The 20362-nt window shown below is 35.9% G+C and overlaps 1 protein-coding gene and 1 long non-coding RNA gene across 9 annotated transcripts in view; one reads left to right on the top strand and one right to left on the bottom strand.

Annotated features, from left to right (window-relative positions):
• dicer1 (dicer 1, ribonuclease type III) overlaps window positions 1-4725 on the top strand; it is a 57257-nt gene extending 52532 nt beyond the window's left edge. For all 8 annotated transcript variants that reach the window (XM_087288616.1, XM_087288614.1, XM_087288617.1 and 5 more), the window contains 1 exon segment: window positions 742-4725. In XM_087288616.1, the coding sequence (XP_087144742.1) occupies window positions 742-907 (166 nt within the window). In that variant the 3' untranslated portion in view covers window positions 908-4725.
• LOC141378552 (uncharacterized) overlaps window positions 1-20362 on the bottom strand; it is a 109672-nt gene that overhangs the window by 13699 nt on the left and 75611 nt on the right. The window lies entirely within an intron of this gene.

The raw sequence follows: 20362 nt of genomic DNA, 5'->3' as shown, positions 1-20362 counted from the left end.
TATTTGAGTTACTGTTGCCTTTCTATCAGCTCAAACCAGTATGGCCATTCTCCTCTGACCTCTGCCATCAACAAGGCAATCCCAGTAGATCAGCAGTTTCTGAAATATTCAGACCAACCTGTCTGGCACCAACAACCATGCCATGTTCAGAGTCACTTAAATCCCCTTGCTTACCCATTCTGATGCTCGGTTTGACCTGCATCAGATCATCTTGACCAAGTCTACATACCTAAATGCATTGAATTGCTGCCATGTGATTGTCTGATTAGAAATTTGCTTTAATAAGCAGTTGGACAGGTGTACCTAATAAAGTGGCTGGTTAGTTTAAATAAAAGATACAATTATTGTTGTTAATAATAATGTTGAAATGACATCAGTGTGTCAATAAACAGTGTTTTTAATTTGATTGTTTTTAAAAATTAAAAACTTTAAAAAAATTTTTTGAATAAAACATTAGTTTTGCCGCCTGCGTATAAATTGTTCAATTTACTTACAGAAGCATCAATGTTGTTTTTATGTATCATTAATTTGTGCTTCATCTCATAAATTTACCTTAATGTTATTAAAATCCTAAAAATGTCAATTATGTTTTACATTAAGTTTATTATTCAGCATGAAGTATTCTTGATTGATATTACAAAAAAAAAGCTTGCAATTGTTTTTATCTGATTTTTATTTATTTATTGTGTTTTATCAAATTTTTACATTTAAAATGAATATCGTTCGCTCTCTTTCTGGCAGCCCTGCGGAAAGAACTTATGATGGAAAGGTACGGGTGACGGTGGAAGTCGTGGGCAAAGGCAAGTTCAAAGGCGTAGGACGCAGCTACCGGATAGCCAAGTCAGCAGCCGCCCGCCGAGCCCTGCGCAGTCTCAAAGCCAACCAACCTCAGGTCCAAAACAACTGAGACACCCGGTCAAATACGCCGCAATGAACCAATCCAGTCACGGGATTTCAGCTCAATTCACATGGGGTTCATATTTCATGTTATTCTTTACGTGCGCAAACACAATCTTTTTTTCTCCCCAGCTTTGTTGGATCACGAGTGCTTTTCATGTATCGCAAGTGTTAAGAAAAAGGTCAGGTCTTCTTACACCCACAATTTCCCTATTTTTATTAACATTTAAAAAAAGAAAGATATATGCTCTGCTTCGTAGTAGTGGTTAAAATAGCTAAAGCTTATAGGTAGTATTACAGTGTACATAGTTCATAACTCCAAGCTATCAACTAAGTAAGAGAAAAAAAAAAAGTGACATACAAACACAAAATTCCTCAATCTGTGCACTAGTGCCAGGAAGGGCACGTAAGATGGTGTTGGTATTGGAAGTGTTTTAATCTTGAGATGACTTTATTCTCAATCAAACTTGCACTTCTGTAGGGTCCGTTTTATTAGATAGTTTTTTTTTCCGCCAGATCACAGCGGAATCGTTTTAGATCTATATTGTATTGAAAGTGAAAGGCCCTTGCATCCTTGAGACAGATAGGAATTTGACATTCCCGATTACTGTAATCAGCATAGTTGTGAACGGCACTTGAGGATGCATGTTCGTGTAGCCAACCGAATGGGTTGTATAGACGTCATAAAGCTACGTTATTAAAAAACAAAAAAGAATTACGCTATTAAATGTTTATTACGACATATATATGTTGATACTTGGGTTTCAGTAATGTCTTTTGATACTGATATTGATGATATTTAGTTGACAGTCTTTATGAACATTAGATGTCTCCATAGACTGACTTAGTTTTGATATAACGACACGAACGATAAACAGGAGGACATATCACCTGGGAAAATATGCTGCAGATTTTATATTTAAAAAAAAGAAAAAAACAACAACGGAAAGAGAAAAATAGCATCGGATAATTCTGTAAGACACAAAGCACCTTTACGTACGTCTTTAGGATATTTCGCTAGATGACTTCACGCGCATCGCTTACCAAAGTCGATATTGATGCAGCGTTGTGAGGTCGCACCTGTAAAAATCGATCCCTCAACATTCACACATTTGGAGATGTGGTAACCAGCCTTTAATTTAGCGTAAATGTGTTGTAGCCTCTCGTCTAGCCTAAATGTTTTCATATTAATAGGCATTCTTCACTTGAATACCTCAGTTAATTGCATGCATGTTTTTTTTTTTTTTGGTGCTATGTTTAAGCTTGAATTTCTCATCTTTTTTGCACTGTAACTGTATTACCTCTTAATTTTGTCTTTTTGAAATCTGTTGGATTGGTTTTTCTGTTCTGTCAGCTCGTCAGGCTGTAGAAATCATTTCCCTGTTGTGTATTCTTTTAGTTTTTATGCTTGAAGGGGAAATGCTGAGGAAAAAAAAAAACAGTTCTCCGCACATAAGCTTGATGCATTTCTGATGAGCTCGGATTTTCCTTCACGTGAAAACTGTTGTGTATCCTATTAGATGGGGTTGCTTGACACTTGAAAAAAATCGATGGATTGCACTCTTATAAGCCATGTGTCTCACTTTTTATTCTCTCTTTCAGTCTTACCAAGTCTAATCTGTTAAAAAACAGTTAACTAATCATTGATACCCCATATATAAGGGTGCAAATTTTAATAAAAAATGTGTGAAATTGAATTTTTACATCTTAAAGGCTACCTAATTTCCCCCTATCTCATTCTGTCTGTTTAGTTATTATGTTATGGACAAACTATTCCTGAAGTTACATTATCCCAGCCATTGCTACCTCAGAAGATCCTTGCGAATAGTTTGGCCTTATCATAAGATCTTGATGTGCTGATATGCCTTCTAACAAATCTGAATGGCATTAAGGCACAGTATTGCTTGAAAAAAAAAAACGCTTATCAGCACCTTAACAGGGGGATAAATATATACTCATGACTATTTGCACTAGAATACATTCCCACTGACATTAAGTTTGCATCTTTTAAATGGAGTTTGCTAAAAAAGCGGTGCCTTTCAACTCTGTAACATCGAAACTCTCGTCTTATGCTACTGTAGCAAGTTTTCGCATTTTGGTGCCATGCTTTATACTGGATATTGCCTTCCAATTGATTTGTTTATCATTTCGTAAACCATCTAAAATTTGACGTCGGTCCTGTCTTGAGAATGAGTGCAATCTGTTTCAATTTTCGCAAGAGTTGAGCGACCCTCTTTACATGATCTCAGTCGCAACCCCAGAATTTAGTATTGATAGTTATTGGAATTGAGCGGGATTCACATATTTGCTCAGCCAATGGCGTGAATTTGTGCATCAGGGTCAATGTGCGCCAGCCCTGCAATATGACACTGTTTCTGTAACCCTTAACCTTCAGACTATTGCAACTTTATTTTGTTTGTTTGTGTGTGTTCATATTTTTCTAGCTTGTTACGTATCCCCCCCTCCCCTCCTCAAGCCTCTAAAAGGCACACACTTATTTACCTTTCACAAGCTTTCTTCTCACTGTTGGTTTTGAACTTTCAGAGAATGTGAAATCACACATATGGTGCCACCGCATGGATATGAACTTTTTGTTTTCTTTTCTTTTTTTCCCGGACTTATTTTTTTTGCAATCTAATAATCAATGATCGGTTCCCACAGAACTGATAACACCTTAAAAAAAGGAAAGAATTGGAGTCTTTTATCATCTGTGGGAGCGTTTTGTTAAAGTGGTCCTCCATCGTATCATATGCTGCAGATTGTATTTTCCTTCATGGTGGAGAATAATTCTTTGTGTGTTGTTTATTATTACTTTCTTTCTTTTCTTTTTAAACATGTAGCACAAATAAGCATTGCACTCGGGCGCCATACTTTACCTCATGTCAGAATGATAAAAAAATAAAATAAGATAAAATACAAAACGTGTATATATGATGCCGTAACGTTTAAAGGAATAACTTGTGGTTTCGGCCTTGCTGCTGTTTGCAACGCTGGTTATTGTACCAATGTATTTAAAAAAAAAAAAAAAAGTGATCGGAGAGATACAATGTGCCTGCAGGATATCATCAGAGAAAATACACTGTAGAAAAGTAGTTTCAAATCTCTACAATCTGGGGCTAAATATGTGTCCTATGTGTACATTCATGTCCTGCCTTAATGTAATTCTTTGAATATGGAATTGTAATGTAACCCGTCAAGTCTTTGGACTGGCATGATTTTAATATGTTGGGGCCGCGTCGTCCCTTTCCCCATCATCCCCTTTCTCCCATATTAGTTGGAGTATATACATCCTGATGTATTAGTGCATGTCAGTGAAGACTTTCCCTTCTCACCAACCTGTATTTCCTTTTTAGACTAAATACATTGTATAGATCTGATTACGTCAGCCCTAGATTTATTTACAAGGGCTTTATTTCATAACAAAGTGTCATATTTGTTTTTTTTAAAGACAAAAAAAAATATTGTAATTGCCTGATTTAAAAGTCAAATGCACTCTTAGCAGCAGCAAGGTGTTTAAAGACAACATAACAGGACTGGAATGTGTGGCGAGCTCCTTTTGCGGGGAGTTTATGGGATTGTTGAGCACCGTGGAGCACTAAAAGTTTTGAACGGGAATTATGGGCCACAAACTGCAGCTCAATTTCTGTATTTTTAAGGGACGTGTATTTAAATGACTCTTTCTCATTCATACTGTATCAGTGCTGCAGTGGTATGCATTCTGCACCTTATGGATCACAAAAACCTTTACAAAGTCTGCCCCCCTCCCCCCTCTTTTTTAAGTAATTGTAGCTGAGTATATCTACAATAAAGTTATGGTATGGTCGTTCAGTTGTGGGGTATGTGTGGTCTTTTTGTCACTTATGCTGTCTTCAATAGGTACACCTTGTGAGTACCAGGTTAGGGATCAAGAACTATCTTTGGAAACATTCAAAATAATTTGGTCCATATGGCGTCATATTTACTACAGATATTGATTATGTGAATCTCTATCTCAATATTTGTCATTGTACATTGATGCAAATCTCCCATTACAATAAATACCAATTGTGCTCTACAGGATAAAGATCTGATGGCTGTGGAGACATTTAGAGTTTATTAAACTCATAATGTTAAAGAAGAAAATTGGAGATGTTCACAATATGATGATGATCACAATATTTGCACACTGTGGTCATAAAGGGATGAACAAGGTCTACAACAATACTCATGTAGACTGTAGCGTTTAAACAATACTCTGCTGATGTTAACGGGCCCAAAGTGTGTCAAGAGAATATCCAACACCATTAGCACCAGCAGCCTGAACTGTTGATGCAAGACAGGATGCTATCTCACACTATGCTATCTGAACCGTGCCCAGACCAGTTTCCCGGATTGTTTGAGAAGTGTGAGTGTTCTGAATTAGGCTCACACGTGGTTCACTTGGGCTTTGGCGCAGTACACTTGTGTGTGAGAACGTGCCTGTGCTCGAGACTAAAGCGAGACATGGATTTTTAAAATCTGTTTCAGATTTATTAATCATTCTTACTGTTCAATAAACACAAGGTGTCATCCTTTATTAAAAACGCAAACCCCTCACTGCACGACAGCTGCACCTTCAGCAAACCTCCTAATTCCTGCAGCATGAAGACTTTATGACTGTTTATGATCGTCAAAAGTGGCGGATCTGTTCAGCGAGATATTTGACTGCATGTCACTGCATATCAAACAACTTAAGCGATAAAACTAAAGAAATGTCCACTGTGCTGAGCGAGAGCGCATCTTACTGACCAGCGCATCATCGATGATGTAAGGTTGCCCAGGCCCGAATGTGATATAAGTGCGAGCCGATGGGGGACAAGTGTGCTTTGGCTTGGTTCAAGGCAGCAGTACATAGTGTGAGTACACCCTTATGCTGCGGTCACTCTGGACTTTTTGCCACTATAAACTTCTATTCATACACATGCGAATGCGTTAGACCGGAAACGCAAGCTCGTGTGACAAGTTTCACAGTTCGCTGCGTTGCAAAGTTCAAGCAAGGTGAACTCTGACCTGCGAAATCGCATCATGTAATTGCGTGAGACAAATCGAAGATCAAAACATGACCTCTCTAGACAGAAATTTTTAATATGGACCAAATGGCTCACTTTTTTATATGTAATCCCGCCTTCTTTCACAGTGCCGTATGACAGATTTACTCTAGTGGGACTGTGGCATTACAAACAAAAGAAACATATCTACATACAATTTGAAATCTCTGCTTTTAAACAAACCAGTTACACTTGAAAACAAATGTTCTCTGGTTTTAAATTCTGAATGAAACCTCATGAATTCCCGCCATTCAAACGCAAATGACATGATGACAACTCATCACTTGAATGCCCACAAACTTGTAAACACAGAAATCGGGGTCATTTTGAGAAGAGATTTGCCATCAGGAAAAGGATAGCCAAAAAAAAAACGTCGTTTGGAAACAAAATTTTAAAACCGATGAAGTTAAATTTTATTGGTAATTCCAAATATGAAATTTAATCGTAAGCTCGGCAAACCATTTTGGAGGATTTGACGTTTTTCCATTCAAAGACACATGCATGCCCACTTGCCTAAAGGGACCACAGATTCAGTGTCACTGAAATCACCTTGCCTCTTCATTCTTGGTTTGAACTTGTGCAGATCATCTGCACCACATCTTATGCTTAGATGTGTTGAGTTACTGCCATGTTATTGGCTGATATACACTTGCAGTAACAAGCAGTTGAACGGGTGTTCCTAATAAAATGGCCAGTGAGTATATGTGCATTTCCAGATCCTGCCTGAAAAGGAGAAATGATGTATTAGATAGTTTTATGAGCTGCACGGCTGTGGCTACTAATACGGTGTGAAAAGCCCGGTCACAGGCCACAGTGTAAGCGTGGGCTTCGTCGTTCAAGTGCATGCTGATGACCTCAGTATTTTCCTAACCCAAGCAGTGCTCCTGCATCCCGTTTACGACTGTTCTGAGCCCGCTCCAGTTTAGATGGACTCAGCAACCATGACCGATGTTTTAATCACATTTGCACAGAGTCTTATGTAATAGATGAAGTAGGTATGAACTGTGTTTGCGAGTATACCTTTTCACTCTCCACGGGCCTTTTTATGGTCTTGTTGTATCCATTTCGCCACTTACACATTTTGTATGGCTGCATCGATGTTTGCCAAGAAGTAAAAAATAGCGAGTTGGAACGTTCACTCTTGGTAGGTGAGAAATGACCTCACATCAGCTGTGCAAGCATTGGAGCATATATTCTGATAGGAGAGTTTTGCCATGGTGTAATTAAAATGTGGGTTCGAAAGAGACATACTGTACGCTCGGTAGTATTTTATGAATTATGATTGCTAATGCTTGTTGATTTGGGACGGTTTGAGACCTATAATGCCAGCATGATGCTCAGAGTGTTCTTACAGTAAGGTTCAGTCCACAGTGAAAATCTGAAATGGTTTCAAATTCTCAAAGTGAATTGAAAATAAACAAAGAAAAGGAAAACATATTAATAGAAATGATAGAAAATGGGTAAAATAGTGTATTTATTACTGTATGTGTCTAAACAGACAATAGTAATCACCAAGACTATTAAAAGCTTGTGTTGTATGAGACACGTGCACACAGAAAAGTTCATGAATCAGACACCTCAAAAACACACCTTAAAGTGTATTTAAGTGTGAATAAAGAAAATCTAAATTTGCAGGTTTCAAAATGGTTCCATTAAAAAAAAAAAAAAACAATTACAAAAAAGTATTTTCTTTTCTTACATAAAAAAAAATTGCAATGTTCCACAATCAAATTGTTTTCAGGACAGTTTTTGAAAAGGCCTCTAATTCTGCGTTCACACCAGATGTGGAAGAAGCGTCAAGCACGAGTGATTTACATGTAATGATATGCGTGAATGGCATGACGCGAATAGCACAATGCATATTGAATATTGTGCGCGTTTGACGCACTTAACGAACAAATAGGGCAAATCGCTCAAGTACGAAAATCTGAACTTCAGTGGACAATGCGCTGCGTTAACCAATCAGGAGCTTGCTCTTGTGGGGGCATGATTATGACGTAGCGCCTGTTGTTGGTGTCCCGGGGGAAAGTCTTCCTGCATACACCGACAACAGTTCATGAAACTGGGCTTGGCTTAGTCAGAAGCACCGCTGAAAGCCTCCGTCATCCAGGTTAAGTTTTTGGAGTATATGAGCTCACAGAGCTGGATGCACCTCTGAAAGCATCTAGTGGACACTGCTCCAAACGTATTAGCGCTGTTTTTCAGCCTTCATAAAGCACATAAACACAGTTATTTTCTTCATAAAATTCATGTCAGACATTTAGCAACGAAGCTACAGTCACCGGGCAGACAGAAGCTCTTTCCATGATGTGAATCCGCGTCTCTTCTGAAGTAATTTTGACTCGCGAATGAAGCGAGTAAACGCGTCTATTTACGTGCGAATACCGCAACTTATCTTCACATTCCACGTCTGGTGTGAACACAGCATTAGTGAAGTAAAATATCCAGCTAAGGCTTAAATCCAGAAGTGCACCAGGTTTAAAACTATTTATTCATTTGTAAAATAGCCGACTCAGAGTGGTTCAAATGAATCGTTGGGGTAACAATTTTTTTGGCCTGATGTCAATACAGAACTTAAGTCTTAGCCATTTTTGTTGCATGCACAGAGCCAGGAAAATTTACATTTTTTTATTATTCTTAAGAGATTCATCCATATGGGTGTACATATGCATATTATTTAATAAAATTCTGTCTGAAGATTCAGTGAGATATGGAAAAGTATGTTCAGCATGTTTTGTATAAGATTTTTGACATATTGCTTCAGCTTACATAACCATGTCCATATAGACAAAATCACAAAAACTGATAATGCTTAAATATTTAAAGATCTTTTAAAATTATGGTCATTATACTCTTAACACAAAGTTTTGTTCTTGTACATCTTTTAGAAAACTTTGTGTCTAGTAAGAATTGAGGCACATTCTAGCCTGAAATATTTTCATCCCTGATATGATAGAGGATCTGAATTCATTTATTACAAATAGTGTACAGTGGTCTCTCTCTATAACACGGTTCACTTTTTCGCGGCCTTAGTTTTGATAGTGGTTTTGGTACAATTTGACATTTTTTTCCAAAGTGCACTGTGTTCTGCATCCTAATTAGTGCATTGTGTTCTGCGTCCTGACTGGCTGTAGACCCTTGTCAATCAATCCCCTTTGTGCCTTATCTCCTGTACGGTATAGAATGCGTTCAGCTTGCCAAATGTACATAAATCTTCGATCGCTAGCAGTAGCTATGTTTCAATACGAAAATGCAAATTAACTTTATGCACAAAACTGGATTATCGCATAAAAAATGTGCAAATAAAGCAGCGTTTCCATCCAATGAGTCAAAGAGAACAAAATCGTTTTCCTGATTAACTGGCTCCAGATATCAACAGTAAAAACTGCATTTGCTGCGGTAGGACAAGCTGCGGGAATCTTTTCCTTATTTAATAAATAACTTGCACTTCAGGAGGCAATCCTGACACGCAATGAATGCGCGGTGATGTTTGAAGGCGTGAGTCGCAGAGCACAGATGCTCTTGACGCACTGAAAACAGTGTTGCATGCAGAACTGTTGCAAACTATTTATTTGTGTTGAATTTAAACACACAAATTAAGTTTAATAATGTTCAACTTAATTTGTTTGTTTAAATTCAACAAAAATAAAGTGTTTACAACCACTTAACGTAAAAAAAAAGATTAAATCCAAGGAATTATCTCTGAATCATTTTTTTCAGTGCAGTTCTGGAGGTCATTAATAATATAATAACACTGATACTGAAACGGTTAAGACCCAATTTGACGAAATTAACAGTTCAGTTGTTTTACAGTGTGCTCAGCCTGCTGGATTGTCCATTTACACACAATTTTATCATCACGTGATCTCTTATAATAAAATTACATGACCTTCTTTTAAGGCGCATACTAGAATTTGTATGGTAAAAGTCTTTCCATCTTAGTTTATGTCCATCTTTTCATATCAAATAAAAGGTTTATTCTACTCAGTTATGCTTATATGTTTTCATCCACATTTTCAAAATGTATGCACATCTTGGTGTTTCCATCAACCTTTTTTTATGCGCATATCCAAAATGTGCATAATAATAGACGGATGGAAACAAAGCTGGTGTGTGTCTAAAGTGCTGTACTGTGATGTAGTATATATTTTCTTCCCACAATGTTGACGAAATGTTCTGCACTGTCAAAGGCACCTGAGGTAGCACCCAAAATGCAGAGGAAGATGCTAGCCGTCGCACCAAAAGTTCACCTCTTGACATGCTAAAGAAAGGTAGAAGTTACAAGACTGTAGGGCACCATTACAGAATAAATAAATGAAGATCAAATAGTTTAGATCTTTGGTTTCATTCTATTATACTGGACTTATTTTTCTATGAACTTTAAGTGTTTAAATAAAAGAGAAAAGTGTGACAAAGTTAATGGCTGTCTGAGAAAAGTGTATAACGTGTGCAGTGAGGGGTTTTACAGCCTTAAAACATCTATAACCATTGTAAAAAATAAAGTGGACCACATCGCAGATATCACCTATTGCAGGTTTTTTTTTTATTTATTTATTTTTTTTTTTACATATTTCCCTCGATTAACGAGGGACCACTGTAGTTAAATCATCCGCCAGCAGGGGCTAACCTGCCAAAACCTGACCTTTTGATTCAAACAATGGAGGTCATAAATATTTCTTTCTTCATTCTAGCAATTACATTTTGTGTCCCTGAAATGTCCATCCTAGCCTTTAAGGCTCTGTTCTCAACTTAATCTTGTGACAGGGAGACTTGATTAAACGGCTTTATATCATTTTAAAATCTAAAGAATGTTCTCAAAGTGATTTTATCTTCAACTACAGCACTCCTGATGAAGTGCTTGAGCAGATCACCTGGGAAACTCTAAGAGGGAAAAGTTTAACAAGCCTTTATTCGTCAGAATGTAGATAAAGGAGGGAAAAGAAATATCTCTAGCTGTTGAAAAGACGTACGTATGCTTTTCTGGGTCATATATATATATGTAGGTGGAATGCAAATGGCGTCCAGTGCTCTGAAGCGGGATCAGGCGGGGCTGATATGCTGAGTGTGGGAATGAGCGGCTAATGGTGACTTATTACCTGTGTTGACAATGTGCAGGCTTGTGCCGTGTCATTTGAGCCATTTATTCTCCGCGCTATAAAAACAAAGAGATGACGAATAAATATGCAGAGGGGGGCTCATTGTTTTCCACTTGCTTGGTTGCCAAAACTTCTTACTGACCTTTCGAACGCAGGTCCCCAACCAGCGCTAAACCGTCTGTCACTCAGCGCGCGAGTCGCCCTTTCGACCTCAGCATCTTGCTTTTCTCTCTTTCAAGCTCCAGAAGCAGGCGACAATCGAAATCGAGCATATAGCAAGGCATTCCGGTCAGCGCGGTCATTTGTTTTCCTCTTTTGTGCATGAGGATTACAGTGCGCTGCAGTCAGGCCTTTACAATGCGCAGAACTCCTACGGGTTATTAATGCAGTGGTTTACTGATGGCCCTTCAGCTTCAGGAGCGGGCCTGCGCTTCCTCATGTGTAATTAGATCCAGCTCTCTGCACCCTGACTTAAGGGCAGGCCGTGGAATAACCCCGGCATCGGGAGAGATAAAGATCGCACGCGCTTCCACATATACGGCCCCAAATCAGCAATCACATTTAGCATCACTCTATCAGTCAAATCTCCTTTTCCTCATCGGGCTGTGGGTTTTTTTTGGGGGGGGGGGTGATGGAGTGCTCTTTCTAAAAATTGCTAGGTGGGCGCTGTGGTCTGCAGAGTTGTTTTGCATTATCAGTTTGAGCGTCTATGTGTTTAGCAGATGCTGAGATCTGGAGGGACTTGTAAATGAGGGATACTACAACAAAATTGTGATTCATCCAAGGGAGAGACGGTATAAGAATAAGACAGTAGAATTATGTTTAAACAATATACTGAATTGTTTTTGGAAAAGTTAGCGTGCTTTGTATTTCACGTAAAGATATCATCGTTGTCAAAATGATCCATGGTACCACGGAAATGACTAAAATGTTGTGCCTTCTGCATATTTGAGTTAAAGTTCACATGTAAACTAAAATGTACAATGTTTTTTGCTAGTTGTAGGGATCATTTACAGTTTGGACCCAAAGAATGACCAGTCGATCACATTCAAATAAATAAAGTTTACTGAAGATAGTTTCATCAGCAGAAGCCAGCTTCAACACTCGCAACGAGTTCCTAGGCTAAAACAACAACAATTAGATAACGTCACTGTAACGTCACCTGCCAACACTACCGTTATTGCTGGGAGTCTCCTGTATTACAGACCCATCTCCCGCCCATCTCCGGTATTGTTCTGTCTCCCGGAAAACTCCTGGAAAAACTCTCGTATTTTAAGATCACATATAAATAAATAAATAAATAAATAAATAAATAATGAGGCTGTTTATTAAGAAATTAAATTTAATATTTATTAATTATAGGAAACAAAAAAAATCCTACTTTAATAATAATATTAATGATGATTAATATTATTAAGTAGGATATTGTTTATTTTTTACTTATTGTAAAAGTCTACTTTTACAACTTGACACATGCTAACCACTACAGAAATGTTCTAACCAACAGGCCCATGTTATATACAGTACAGATACTTAATTAATAACCTACTATATTAATTATAAGCATTAACGAATGCTGTTTTTTGTTTTCACAAGCTTTGGAGACGTAACAAATTCTACTTTTAACTAATAGGTCACCTATAGCTTTTGTCATGAGCTACGGCTGTGTTCAAAATGACATCAATGTTTTTAAAGTGCACTGCGAAGCAAGCACAATTGTAAACATGAAGATCTCTAAAACTGAACTGTAAAAATACTTTGAAAGCAAATCACACCTAAGAGATTGAAGAAATGTTAGAATATTCTAAATGAATAGGGCAAAGAAGGGATAACTGGGAATAGAACACAACCAGGAACTATGTTTCTAACTACAGCTCCAGATGTGTAGTTGCAAGCATACAAGTTTGCGACGCAGTTTGCAAATTTTTGTTGGAACGATGGATTTGGAAACAGCAAATCTACAAACTTACTTACAGATTTAGTTGGAGACTTAAACATTTTCTACGTGGTTGCGTGCGTGCAACTCGATACGATACGATATGTCCATATCTCGAGCATACAAACATCTGACATCTACTAGGCTGTTTAAAGCTGATCCACAGAAACGATCTACACAATATGTTACGATATACAATATGTTTTTTACCCTAAGTTGAGTTTTCTTTCAGTCGTCATTATCAAATCTGGTTAAACACCGGTGTAATATACATTCAGGCTGTTTTATTCTCACTACACAAAATCTTTCTTAAATAAAAAGGAAAATTACTTTAAACAGAATTAACACATACTAATAATATCAATATCACTTTAGACAGTATTAAGACAGCAATACACTTAGGAAAAAAGTTGTTTTCAATCATCAAGCCCTTCAGTTCCACTCAAGAGGTCTCCATTACCTCTGACCTGGTTTGCTTGCTCCTGAAAATAGAGTTGCAAAGAGACAGGCAAATGCACTGAACATTCTTATATTAAGCAATGTGTGCACTTTAATCATTAGTCAAAATCATCACAAGATTAAATACTGATTTAAATATTCATATTAAGAAAGGAATGAGAAAAAGGATAAACAGTGAACCTTTCTGAGATTTCAAGACTGAAATCCGACCTATCATATCGCACATTGTTAACCTTTAAGCAAACAATTAATTTGTGCTAGTTAATTTGCTAAAAAAATGTTTTGGTAGTCTTCATTCAAAAGCTGATCAACATTGAATGTTGCTTTAATGCTTAGAATGGTGGGCGTTCTCTGTTGATCAGTTTTAGTCCTATAAACATTATGACCATATTCTTAACCACGCCCCTCGTACCATTAGTTTGCTATGAGGGAATGATATGCAAAAATGAAAGCCCTGCCCTCTACTCAATGTTTTGTTTTATTTGGAAGTACATTAACTTCTGGTTCACACAGACTGTAAGGTCCATTCGAACTAATCGTGACTAGAAAGATAGTGACAACTATAGTTCTAAAAATAATTTGGAATATAAAACAACAGCAGAGTTGAGACCACAATTATGCCGATAAAGGTGTAGAAAAACAATATCATTGGGATCACTTTCAGAATGATTTTGTTCTCAGCTAATAAATGATAAAACACTGACAGCAAGTCAGAATTCACTGAAAGATAGAGTGCTCACTCACACGATTGAAAACTATATATGACATTGTGGAGAAGCACTGCTTGATGTTAAGCCCTTTTTTCATACATCATTTAAAGATGATTACTATCTAGAAAACAGTCGGTTATTCATTCATTTTCTTTTCGGCTTAATCCTTTTAGTAATCAGGGGTCGCCACAGTGGAATGAACCGACAACTTATCTAGCATATGACTTACACGAGGGATGTCAAACTCAATTCCTGGAGGGCTGAAGCCCTGCACAGTTTAGTTCCAACCTTGCTCCAACACACTTACCTGTAGGTTTCAAACAAGCCTGAAGGACTCAATTAGTTTGATCAGGTGTGTTTAATTAGGGTTGGAACTAAACTGTGCAGAGCTGCGGCCCTTTTGTAACCGAGTTTGACACCTGTGACTTACACAGTGGTCGCCCTTCCAGCTGCAACCCATCACTGAGAAACACCCATACACTCTCATTCACGCACATACACTACGGACAATTTAGCTCACCCAATTCCCAAAAAATAGAAGAAAAAAAAACACTTCTTTCAGATTTTGGGGATATAGAGTCTAATCTCACAAGGAAACATAAGTATTTTACGTACTGTCAGTTTAGCGGCTAGTTTAGTCGTACAAAAATGTACCATTTTAAAAAGGAGGCATGGCACCAACCCCACCCCTAATCACACCCCTAATCATACTCAATTGTACGCATGAGATCATATGATTGCATAAGAATTAGCCACTAAATCAAAAAAGTTTTACAAGTTGGCGTGAGATTGCATTGGTTTTGTTCACATACTGATCAACCATTTTGACAATGTATTCGCATATTTAAATGTAATATGCAGACTATACTGTCTACTTATAACAGACATTCATTTTAAATAAGTAGTTTTGAAACTACACAAAAGAAGCATCACTGCATATTTTGCAAACAGATTTTTGAGGAATGAGGAAAAAACTAAAATAATGGGGGGGAAAAGCAAAAAAAAGATTTAAAAAAGAGAGGATGGCACAGGTTGTTTAAATTAGTAACAGATTATTTGAGAAAAAGCATTGAGGAAAAAATTGTTGAAAATACAAATTATCTATAGAAGGCATGCACCAGATCATCAATATGACAACAGCTTGTTTAAATAAATCTTTGGAAATAGGAGGAATATGTAGATAGGTGAAGTCAATGTCAGTTTATTTAATTTTTTCCTGTTTCATTTAATAAATTGTTGAAATTTGAATTTGAAGTAAGATGCATAAAGGGTATTTTTGGGACAACTTAATTGTTTTATGTTCAATCCACTTACATTTGTAAAAACCCGGCATGTTTTACAGTGTATTAAATGCACTTATTAGGTTCCTTCCATAAAATAACCATAGAAAATTTTGTGAAATATTCCTAATGGCCGGATTAGAATGTGGCTAAAAAATTTTTAATTTCTGTGAACTTGACATTTATTTACTTGTGCTTATTACATGAACTGTTTCATATTGCATGCTATTATTCTCTGTTACCTAAAACATGTATACACAATATTATTTAGCTGTGTTAAAATAAACCATTCAATAATTATAATTTTTTTATAATCATGAAAAAGCTTGCAAAATCTTTTGTATTTCAGCTGACGTTGCAAATTGTTTCGAGGTCTAGGGAATCCCTGCTCTAATGCCGTCTCGTTCCTCTTAATGCAGCTCATTAGTGGGGTAAACAGCGAGGGTCCGGGGCCCCATTAAAGCATATGCATGTCTGTGCGCTGCATCTGAAAGCTCTGTCTCACGGGAGGATTATCTCTCTGGGGCTCAGGTGTTAATGAAGTGTCAGAATAAACACACTCTTAATCCCCACTATCTTTTGACTTGTACAATTAGGAAGTCAGTTGTTAGCCGGCTAATACGCCACCACAACCATTGTCTCCCTATTTAGGATGATTTGGCTCATGCTAATTGCTTCATCTCATTATGCATGGAGAGCTTTGCATGAGGTTTCCAACGGGAGCGTCTCCATGCTCTGTTAACACTGACGGTTTTGTTTAGGAACATCGTGGATGTGTAATACAAGTGGAAATGCATTTGCACTGCTATTAATAGATTGAATGTTTAGTTTGTCCTGTTTTTGCTTTAGTAACAGCAGAAGGAAAGCTGCAGGATCTCCATATGTATAGGATTTTAGATGAAGCAAAAAGATTAGACTTTCTAGCCTTGCATTATGTTCAACGAACCTGTTTTTTTTTTAAATATAAAATCAGTTTGATTTTTTGACACTGAATCATGGTAGTTGTTAGGCCTATTTTAGGGGGGCTGTATCACCCCAATATTTCTCAGCCCCCCTAAAACTTGCAATTGGCTCATTTGGCTTAGACTAAATAATTGCCTCAATCCCCTTTAATATTAATATATGATAACGGTGGGAAAATTGGGCTCCTCCATGTTTTGCTGTTTTTTTTTATTTGATCAGAAAACCACAGCTGTGCAGAGCGAGAGAACAAGGTGTGTTTATCAATAAGTTGTTGTAACATCTGCTTACTTGCAGTTCTTTGCTATAGATACACTTGTATTATTTGTACCTCAATGTCATGGCAGAACAATCAGACTTTCTCTGTGTTTACCTTAAAATCACAGCTGTTTCCTCCAGCAAAAATGTAACTCTTAAGGTTTCAACACACCCTGGAGTACTTTTTCCAAATTTGAACAGATTTGTGTGTGGAGCATCAGTTAAGACGACGTTAGCACCTGTCAGCTTTCTTTGTGGGGAAAACTGGATCATGTTAAGCTTTTGTTAGCTAATTTCATCTTCCGGGTTTAAAATCGTGTTTGGGGTGGGATCAAAATTGGTGACGTAGTGCTAATCTGCTAGTGGAGTGATGGCGCATCGGTTTCTCATTATTATTCATAGTTGAGTTTTTTTATCCCATGAGAAGACCCTGTTTCAGACCTGCCAGGCTGTGAGACCCAGTGACTGGGTGAGAATGCGTCTGCATACGGCACGTGTTTGTTTCTATGATCCATTGTCGCATGTTTTTCCTTGTGATTCTGTCAGGGCTGATACAGCAAAGCTTTTTCCGGGGAGAGCTGTATGAGAATTGGAGAATGGCGGACTTTGTCTTTTATCAGTTAAGTTCATTACTATTCAGACACATCGCCTATATATGTGCTGCTGTGTTTGTTTATGTTTAAAGTCCTCCAGTTTATCGGCAGGGTTAATGGTTGGAATAGACAGAGCAAGAGACCTGCTGCACTGCTATCCATTGTGTCTGCATTCAGACCTGGGGATTGAGGAGGAGAGAAGTCCTCATTCATAGTGTTTATGTAAACATGATTATTTTTATAATGATATTACATAACCACAATTTCTTTATATGAAATTATGAATAACAAATGTAGCAGAACATTAAATTATTGTTTATTCATTTATTTTTTGTGCATTTTAACTTTGTAAACTATGAAATCATCCTTACAGTTTGTCTAACAATAGTTGTTCGCTCCCCGGTTTTCCCCTGCCCTGCTGGCCACTTCTCCCTCTCCTTGCAGAGCTCCACACCCATCTTAGAGCATTTTTAAAAATAAATTCTGAGGTACACTTCAACCTAACATTTAGTTTTTTTTATTATTTCAAAATGATCCACCAATATAAAACACATTACAGTGCATGTGGCATGAACTATGCCATACAGTGTTGCACAGAAAGGATTAAACAGTGACAGAACCACTTAGTGAATGTACTCATTTTAACTGTCAGAGTCACTGACAGAGATAGAAACAGACAACACAAGATGTTTCTATCTCTGTCAGTTACTCTGACAGTTAAAATGAGTATTAAAATATATTTCTTATTTATTATTACGATTTAGATGTGTGATATTATATATGAATTACCCCGTAAGTTATTTATATATATATATAATATAACGTTATATATATATATATATATATATATATATATATATATATATATATATATATATATATATATATATATATATATGCCATTTATATATATATATATTTGTATTGAACATAGAAAGTGGTCTGCACTACAGTAAACTGGTGTTGAGCCTGTATTTGCTCGTTTAGGACTCAAATGAATTTTAAGTGTATTACTATTCAATTATTACTTATAAATGTAATATTATAATGTGTATATATATATATATATATATATATATATATATATATATATATATATATATATATATATATATATATATATATATATATATTTATATATTTTTTTAATATATATTTTTTTAAGAAAATCCTAAAATCGGGTGAATATTGAATATTGCATGTTATATTATATAGTCATGTTCCTTAAGACTTTTTCACCTGCTTTTTGAGCGCCTTGGAATAAAGATTTTTGTATAAAATCAGTTTACTTGTATATATTTTCTATCTATAAACATTTTATTTATGAACAAATACTGTTATTTCATCTTTGAAGACATTAAAAATAACTTATTCGTCACTATATATGTCAAATTACAGAGCCTACACACAGGAGTCTGAGAATATTAGACTGCATTTAGAGGTTTTGCATCTAAACTCTTCATATATTTAACACAGTACCAAGGACCAGCTGTCATTGCTAAATGACAATATTTTTTCAGACTTTTGAATAAATAAAAAAAAAAGTAATTTACTGCTTTAAGTATTATACACAAACTTTAACTTCTTTCTGAAATTGCTCACTTGAGTAGGTACAACCTTTGAATGTACTTCATGACTGTTAGAAAAGTATGCCCCGTATAGTATGAATATGAGTAACATGAATGAATAACACAAGCTGTTGTTATCACATGACCTTCCCACTTCAGCGGGGCTTTGCTGAATAAATTAAGAACTCTCTCTCTTTCTCTCGCTCTTCCTTCCTCCAATTCAATTCAATAATTGCTTTATTGGCATGACAAATGCTACAAATGTATTGCCAAATCATTTAGGTTTACATTAAAAGAACATACACTGAAAAAAGTGTTGCATGCAGAACTGTTGCAAACAATTTATTTGTGTTGAGTATAAACAAACAAATTAAGTTTAATAATGTTCAACTTAATTTGTTTGTTTAAATTCAACACAAATAAATTATTTATAAATTCAACACAAATATAACCACCTTAAGTAAAAAAATTGAGTAAATCCAACGAGTCATCTCTGAATAATTTTTTTCAGTGCATCTATATTAAATAAAAAAACACAGTACATAATAGTAGTATTAAAAATAAAATAATTATAAAAATGAATAAAAACAAAAAATAAAGCAATTAACAATCAACATTTTAGAATAAATCAGTATAATGTGTAATAACATAATAATCATCAAGGCAACATAATAACCAGTATATTTACAATCATTTATTTATAATAATTAGATATATGAGTGTGCATGTTTCTCTCTCTCTTTATATATATATATATATATATATATATATATATATATATATATATATATATATATATATATATATATATATATATATATACTGTTTAAAGGAAATTATTTTTTAACACATTTTTTTTATACAAATTTTGTTTGTTATTGCCATGATGACAGTATATTATCTTACTAGTTATTTTGCAAGATACTAATATCCAGCTTAAAGTGACATTTATAGGCTTAACTAGGTTAATTAGGGTAACTAGGCTAGTTAGAATAATTAGCTAAGTTATCGGATCACAGTGTTTTGTTCTGCAGGAAATCTTATTTATATATATATATATATATATATATATATATATATATATATATATATATATATATATATATATATATATATATATTTCTAAAGAGGGCTAATAATAATATTGAGCTTCCAAACAAAAAAAATCACTTGGAAAATTTTTTAAAAGAAATTAAATTTCAGAGGATGGCAAATAATTTTGACTTTGACACGTATACCATATGCGTGTGTGTGTGTGTATGTATGTATGTATGTTGTGTATGTGGGTGTCTCTCTGCTTCCGCTCAGTTTTAAGTGTCAGATTTTCAGCATGGTCACAGACTTTAAGATCCCACTGCGTATGTGTACATCGGGCCATTACGATTTATAGATGATGACCAATATATAGGTTAATGTTCTGATAAATCGCTATTTGTGTTTTCCATTTGGTGGAAATCATCGAATAAACGCATAACCAAAATGCACAAGAGGGGGGTAAATGCAGCGAGACAGCTATTTTTCATCATCAGCTTGAACGTA

Source organism: Danio rerio, chromosome 17 (genome assembly GCF_052040795.2).
Source record: "Danio rerio strain M-AB ecotype USA chromosome 17, GRCz13ab, whole genome shotgun sequence".
Classification (NCBI taxonomy): domain Eukaryota; kingdom Metazoa; phylum Chordata; class Actinopteri; order Cypriniformes; family Danionidae; genus Danio; species Danio rerio.
Note: the sequence above shows the minus strand (reverse complement) of the source record. Positions and strands in the feature narration are given on the sequence as shown.